The 7,762-nt window shown below is 51.9% G+C and overlaps 1 protein-coding gene across 3 annotated transcripts; it reads left to right on the plus strand.

Annotated features, from left to right (window-relative positions):
* The first annotated feature begins 1,142 nt into the window (after positions 1-1,142).
* Positions 1,143-6,242, plus strand: LOC123098192 (alpha,alpha-trehalose-phosphate synthase [UDP-forming] 6). 3 transcript variants are annotated; one of them, XM_044520109.1, is made up of 4 exons: positions 1,143-2,101; positions 3,242-4,855; positions 5,276-5,549; positions 5,637-6,242. In XM_044520109.1, exons 1-4 carry the CDS (start codon positions 1,701-1,703, stop codon positions 5,979-5,981), a joined length of 2,634 nt encoding a protein of 877 aa, XP_044376044.1. In that variant the 5' UTR covers positions 1,143-1,700; the 3' UTR covers positions 5,982-6,242. The 3 variants fall into 3 exon arrangements, with proteins under 3 accessions (XP_044376044.1, XP_044376043.1, XP_044376042.1); XM_044520108.1 differs by having other exon boundaries at positions 1,155-2,161; positions 2,352-4,855; XM_044520107.1 differs by having other exon boundaries at positions 1,156-2,175; positions 2,352-4,855.
* The last annotated feature ends 1,520 nt before the right edge of the window (positions 6,243-7,762 follow it).

Genomic DNA, 7,762 nt, shown 5'->3' on the forward strand with positions numbered 1-7,762 from the left:
TAGAAAATAACATAGTGTAGTGTTGCATATGTGAAAAGACAATGCCTCTTCTCATAGTGCACATCTCTCTATAATTGTAAAAGTAGTTACATATGCTATAATCATCCACAAAATACGGCGATGTGGTTAAATCCGCCAAACAAACACGGGCATAGAAGTGCCATGCTTTACATGTGTAATTTATTATTAGCTTTGGTATGAATTGATATTATTACACATGAGTTTTTGCTTGGAAACAACTAAGAAAATGCTATTTCTATCGATGTTGCATATGTGAAGAGACCTGCATACGTCTATCCAAAGAGCCCTCTTCTTCCCTACTAATTGTGAAAACGACAAATAGATTGAAGCCATCCGCAAAAATAGAATATAGTGGTCAGAATTCCCTAGTGAACACAGGCATAATACATACATAGAAGTGTAACACTTTAATTTACTATTAGCTTTCTGACCACGGAGAATTTGTTGCACGAAACCAACTCAGGAAATATTGTTTGTATCATATGCTGCATATGTGAAAAGACCATGCTGCGACATGGCACATTGTAATTTTTTTTCCTTCTAGAATCACCAATGCTATAGTTCTTCCACTGGGACCGAGGATCTCATGAATTTACACTGCGATCACAAAATAGCCGGAAACTTTTTATTGCGAATCAACACACCATTCCTTTTCCAGCCTCTGGGAAAAAAAACCCTGCCCGACGTGTAAAACGAACCAAGGACAGACACAGAGGGCCACCGAGCTCTCTCCGCCGTCCACAGATGGACTTGCTGCCCCCAGTTGTTTTCCTTGCTGGGGACCGGCCAATAGATCCAAGCAAGCACCACCGGCCAAACGCCAAGGCAAGGAAATCTCCGAATACGCTGTCGTCGCCTCCTGTCCCATCCCTCGTGTTTCTTGTAGTAAACCCTCCACTTTCCTCCCCCACCTTACCTCCGATCCCGGCCCGATCCATCGGCCAGTAGGAAAAGAAAGGCAAGGGAGGAAGAATTTGGAAACCCCATCAGCGACGGTCCCTGTCACTCCCTTGTCTGATCACCACGAGGTGAGCCGCTGTTTGTTCTATAAAGGGCGTCCGTCCGCACCCGCAGCCGCTCGTCCTCGTGCGCCATGGGTAGTTCCACAAGATCGTGTGCAGTCCCGTTTGACAGTATTTGCTGGCAATTTTACCATCATCTGATGATGATATGTTTGTTGCCCAGAGGAGCGGACCAAATCGGCCTCGTCACAGGCTGAGTGAGGAAGATACCTATCAAAGTCTTCTCTGGGGGGAGTGAGGTACACACTTGTCAAGCTAGGGGAATACGGCCAGCACCAAATTGCACAAAAGGTTTCACCCCTTGTGTCAAAAGTACAGAAAGGCCCTCCTTTATCTTTCCCCCTTTCTCTCTCTACAATTAGTGCATCACTCTCAGCTCACTCCACCGGTCCAGACAGGAGCAAGACACACACCCACCCCAGCCCCGCCCCCAGGTCGGTCAGGTGGATGCCTTGTTGTTGCTGAAGCCCAGCCAGGCCTCGGCACCTCCCCACAATCCACTCTCCGCTTCAACAGTCCCGCGAGGAACTGCGTGCCAAAATATCGGCGGCTCCGTTCTTCCTCCTTCGGTGATTCAAGCCCCAATTCGCCCCAAATCCGCCCCCCTTCTCGCGAAATCCTGAATCTTGCTCTCGCGAGAGGTAGCAGAAGGCGGCCATGGTGTCCAGCTCCTACTCCAACCTGCTGGACCTGGCCACCGGCGCAGCGGACCAGGGGGCGGCGCCGGCCGCGCTCGGCGCGCTGCGGCGGCGCCTCCCGAGCGTGGTCACCACGCTGGGGCTCATGGAGGACTCCCCGGCGTCGCCCTCCACGCCGTCCCCGGCGCCGCGCCCGCGCACCATCGTCGTCGCCAACCACCTCCCGATCCGGGCCCACCGCCCGGCGTCGCCGGAGGAGCCGTGGACCTTCTCCTGGGACGAGGACTCGCTGCTCCGCCACCTGCAGAAGAGCTCCTCCTCCCCCTCCATGGAGTTCATCTACATCGGCTGCCTCCGCGAGGACGTGCCGGTCCCCGAGCAGGACGCCGTGGCGCAGGCGCTCCTCGACTCCTACAACCAGTGGCGGAGCTAGCGTACAGCCGTTGGGTTCAGTTGAACCCAACGATCTTTTTGCTGCACGTACGTGTATATGGGTACGAGTTTTTTATGAAGAAACTCACGCCTGAACCCATCGAACTTGGAACGCACCTGCCTGCTTCTCAGTCCCTTAAAAATTTATCAAATGAATGCCCAACCAAAAGCCCACAAAATAGTTGTAAAAAACAAACAAAAAAGCCCACAACTAAATGTGATAATGTGTACTCTGCAGGCCACAAAAGCCTCTCGTCTCCCCTGTCCCCTGTTTGCATCCTCATCACGAGATCTCTCCTGTGCCCCCTCAAAAAAAAAACGTGATCTCACGCCCATCATCCAGCCGCCAGCATCGCCGACGAGGAGAGGTCAGCAGCGGGAATTGCAGTATAAATTTGAAGGTAATATCACATCCACGTCTCTTCCCTCTTATGCATCTCCTGTTTAACCTAGTAGCCTAATACAACAACATCTTTGCCCTAGTTTTCTAATTGATTTTCCCCTAAACTTTGATCGATCTAGACTATGGCGACATTTCTCAAAGAGAAATCGATCAGATGCAAATAGTACCCTTTACCCCTTCACTGCAGGTAATTACTGTGCTATGGAATGGGGATGTAGCAATTTTAATTCAGACAATAGGGATTCAAGGCGGCGCCCGATCCACCCCGCTGCGTAGTTAAAACATATTACCTTAGTTGTATGCTTTTTTAGCGACTTGGTTTGAATTTAAATTAGTCCCTACTTTTACGGGCGTATGCGGGACGCTGCCCTGCATCCCTAGACGAGCACCCGCCTTACCTATGAACACCTCACATGTGGTCCCCAAAAAACCATTAGCCTCAACCTAATCCTACCCATCTAACCCAATTTTTTTCCAGCCGCTGCGGCGCCTAAAATAGGCTTGATCGGGCCCAAGGCCCAAAAAACTCTAACCTAGCAACCACAAAAAACCGGGTTCCTCGGGGAGGAAAAACCTCGATGGGGATGGGAATTTTTTTTTTTGTCCCCACAAGCCGAGATGTCTGTGAAGAAGGTGTCATTGGGACAGTTTTCGGCAAGCAATGACCACCTAGGTAATCTCATTGCTAGCACAAAATGAGTGAACCCAATGACTAAATTTTCTAGCTCCGCCCCTGCCTACAACTGCGTGCCGGCCTTCCTCCCCGCCGACACCGCCGCGCGCTACTACCACGGCTTCTGCAAGCAGCACCTCTGGCCGCTCTTCCACTACATGCTGCCGCTGTCCCCGGACCTCGGCGGCCGCTTCGACCGCCTGCTCTGGCAGGCCTACGTCTCCGCCAACAAGGTGTTCGCCGACAAGGTGCTGGAGGTGATCAACCCGGACGACGACTTCGTGTGGGTGCACGACTACCACCTCATGGTGCTCCCCACCTTCCTCCGCAAGCGCTTCAACCGCATCAAGCTCGGCTTCTTCCTCCACTCGCCCTTCCCCTCCTCCGAGATCTACAAGACGCTGCCCGTGCGGGAGGAGCTCCTCCGCGCGCTCCTCAACTCCGACCTCATCGGCTTCCACACCTTCGACTACGCCCGCCACTTCCTCTCCTGCTGCGGCCGGATGCTGGGCCTCCCCTACGAGTCCAAGCGCGGCCACATTTGCCTCGAGTACTACGGCCGCACCGTCAGCATCAAGATCCTGCCCGTCGGGGTCTACATGGAGCAGCTCAACGCGGTGCTCGCCTTGCCGGAGACGGAGGCCAAGGTCGCGGAGCTCATGGAGACCTACACCGGCAACGGCAGGGTCGTCATGCTCGGCGTCGACGACATGGACATATTCAAGGGGATCAGCCTGAAGCTGCTCGCCATGGAGGAGCTGCTGGGGCAGCACCCCGAGTGGCGGGGCAAGCTGGTGCTGGTGCAGGTCGCGAACCCGGCGAGGGGCCGGGGCAAGGACGTCGCCGGCGTGCAGGAGGAGACCTATGCCATGGTGAAGAGGATCAACGAGGCGTACGGCGCGCCGGGGTACGAGCCGGTGGTGCTGATTGACCAGCCGCTGCAGTTCTACGAGCGCGTCGCGTACTATGTCATTGCAGAGGTGTGCCTGGTGACCGCGGTCCGGGACGGCATGAACCTGATCCCCTATGAGTACGTCGCCTCCCGGCAAGGCAACGACAAGCTGGACAGAATACTGCGGCTGTGCAAGCCGGAGGAGAAGAAGAGCATGCTGGTGGTGTCCGAGTTCATCGGGTGCTCCCCGTCGCTCAGCGGCGCCATAAGGGTGAACCCGTGGAACATCGAGGCCGTGGCCGACGCCATGGAGTGCGCCCTTGTGCTGCCTGAGAAGGAGAAGAATCTGCGGCACGACAAGCACTACCGCTACGTGGAGAAGCACGACGTCGGCTACTGGGCCAACAGCTTCCTCCAGGACCTTGAGAGGACCTGCAAGGATCACTCCAACCGGCGGTGCTGGGGAATCGGTTTCGGCCTGCGGTTCAGGGTGGTCTCGCTTGACCTGAGCTTCAGAAAGCTTGCAATGGAGCACATTGTTCAGGCGTACAGGAGGTCGAAGACGCGCGCGATTCTGCTGGACTACGACGGCACGCTGATGCCGCAGGCGATCAACAAGAGCCCCACTGCCAAATCGGTCCAGATACTCAACAGCTTGTGCCAGGACCAGAGGAATGCGGTGTTCCTTTGCAGCGGGTTCAAACGCTGCACGCTCGACGAGTGGTTCCCTGCCGAGAACCTTGGCATGGCAGCCGAGCACGGCTACTTCATGAGGTATGAGCTTAAGTTAAGGTTTGCTTCGCTTTTATGTACATTCTTGCAAGCTTAGCTCAATGCTCAACATTCAGACTTGCAGATGCAGGCCATCCTTTTCTTGCCTGTCCTCATTAGCTAACTTATTAATTGTGAAATGTTATTGGACACTGTATCATTATGTCAAATACTGAAGAAATATTATCCTTTGAACTACTCCTACAATATAGTGGAACATGTATAAAGAAATGTTTTGGTATCTTACATCATAGGTTCATATTCAAGTTGAAGTGGACTAGCATGCCTTTTTCTTCTGCCATGATATTTTGTTGCTATATATTGTGGGCGGCTGCTAAGTTAACATGATCAGTTGCATTGCATCATTTTAGAAGTGCCTAGTTCTCTGATGTCTAATTTCCGAAATGTGCTGCACTGAATAAGGCTGAAGAGGGACGCGGAATGGGAGACCTGCATCCCACCCGCAGACTGCAGCTGGATGCAGATTGCACGGCCGGTCATGGAGCTCTACACCGAGACGACGGACGGTTCGATCATCGAGGAGAGGGACACGGTGCTCGTCTGGAACTACGAGGACGCGGACCCCGACTTCGGGTCATGCCAGGCCAAGGAGCTCGTCGACCACCTCGAGAGCGTGCTCACCAACGAGCCGGTGTCCGTGAAGAGCACCGTGCACTCCGTCGAAGCTAAGCCGCAGGTGAAGAAATCTCTCATTTAATCCCATTTCACCCTCTTGGCACGAGTCAAGCTTCACCGCTCACGGAATTCTTGTGTTGAACAACAGGGCGTGAGCAAGGGCCTGGTGGCGCGGCGCATGCTGGCGGCGCTGCAGGAGAGGGGCATGTGCCCGGACTTCGTCCTCTGCATCGGGGACGACCGCTCCGACGAGGACATGTTCCAGTTCATCACCAGTGCTTCTTGCGCCGACTCGTTCGCGTCCACGGCGGAGGTCTTCGCCTGCACCGTCGGCCGCAAGCCCAGCAAGGCCAAGTACTACCTCGACGACACGGCGGAGGTCGTGAGACTGATGCAGGGGCTGGCGTACGTCTCGGAGGAGCTCGCGCTGCAGAACCCCGCGCTGGGAGAGGAGGACCCCGAGGACCTGTGGTGCGTGGGCGAGCTGCAGTAGTAGGGAGTTGGAATGAAGCGCAGGGGCAGCACAGCACAGGAGGAAGGCATTGTCGTGTTGGCAACAGTCTGAGGAGGCTTCTGCAGCGTAGTTTAGGTGTACATGAGCTATGCTTTTCCTCGTATTTGCTGCACTGCCGGTGGTTTGCTATTAGTAGTATGAGACTTGCTTTAGAGTGTTGTGACTTGTGAGCTCCGTTTGAAAACCTGGTAGTCTAGTTACCGCAACAGTAATAATGTCTCTCTGAATGCCATGGAAAAATGCTAATTTGTGCTGTTAAAACATACTCCCTCCGCTCCTAAATATTTGTCTTTCTAGACATTTCAAATGACTACCACATACGGATGTATGTAGACATATTTTAGAGTGTAGATTCACTCATTTTGCTCCGTATGTAGTCACTTGTTGAAATGTCTAGAAAGACAAATATTTAGGAATGGAGGGAGTACTTATTTGGCGCCGATTCTGCTTCTTGCACTAAAACCGCATTGCGATATCTACTGATTAAACAGTGTCAAAGATTATACTGCTTCCTAATAATTCATCAAGTGTTAGAAAAAGGTGGAGCCTGCGAAATTCATGCAAGGCTCTTCAAGGCAAGACATGGATCTCAAAGCCCAAGTGAAGCCTCCAAGGCAGCTCTAGGCAATTTTAAGAAAGTCAATGGGCCAAAGAAACCAAAGTTGCCAATGACTCAAAAGATGACACAAAAGGAAGATGGAGGAGCCACTCAAAAAAAAAGGAAGATGGAGGCCGAGGAACAAGGAGAGGAGACTCTGCATGAGCCGAGCATGGTTCTGTTCAGATTATTCTTTCGGTGGCTAGGCATGGTCCTGTTCAAGTTATGGCTCAATGGTACACCAAACTAGATCGTTATCATCCCACTCTATGCCCTGGTGCCAAGCCAAAGCCAAATGGGAGTGAAGCTCCCAGTTCTAGTTCTCACGAAGCTCATGACAAAGGACCGGCTGGCCCTCATGGACCCTCAATGTCCTATAGTGCCCCCAAAGAAGAAGGGCTTTACATAGCGGGATCAAAAGGCCATGCTAAGCTACATCAAGGCAATTCATCACCGTATGCACAAGTCAAGTGCCAGATCGAAGCTTGCTCTTAGCCTCATCGACAAAGAGTGTCATCACAATGGGTAGGATGTACCGTATGGGTCCGAGGATGATAGCAACCGTCTTGAGGCGTATGTGTATCCCTTCTCAAGTGGCAATGGAAGTGATCAAGCCTGGTGATGCCAATGAGCCTCTTGAAGACCCCCAAATTCGATGAATTCTATAAAGAGGATGACGACGATGGAGAATGAGTAGTGGGTTATGTGGTAGCATCTCTCTTCTTCTCTCTTTTTGGTGTTTTTATGCCAAAGGGGGAGAATAATGAGCTCTATTAGGATTGGTCGGGTCACATTTGGGTATATTGGTGATTTGGCAAGCCTCAAACTTTTGGCGTATTATTTGGCTTGGCCAAGACTTTAATATTGGTATGTGGTAAGTACTCCTATGTGCATGTGTGTGAGCATTGGTTGCTCTGAGTACCTTATTTAAGCTAACCATGAGACCATATTTTTTAATATCTTGGATATGTGCAATGTTGCTTATCTTGTTTATGTGATGCCATTGATGTCATTATTATAGCTACCTCGTTGGTATATTTGCTTATTAACTTTGTGGGCAAGCGTATGATTATCTTATGCCATGTCGCACACTCCACCATGTGAGGTGTTGTTAAATGCTTGATATCATGTTACCTCACATTGGTGTGCAACGATGATTTTT

The sequence above is a fragment of the Triticum aestivum genome, chromosome 4D (assembly GCF_018294505.1).
Source record: "Triticum aestivum cultivar Chinese Spring chromosome 4D, IWGSC CS RefSeq v2.1, whole genome shotgun sequence".
In the NCBI taxonomy this organism is placed as follows: domain Eukaryota; kingdom Viridiplantae; phylum Streptophyta; class Magnoliopsida; order Poales; family Poaceae; genus Triticum; species Triticum aestivum.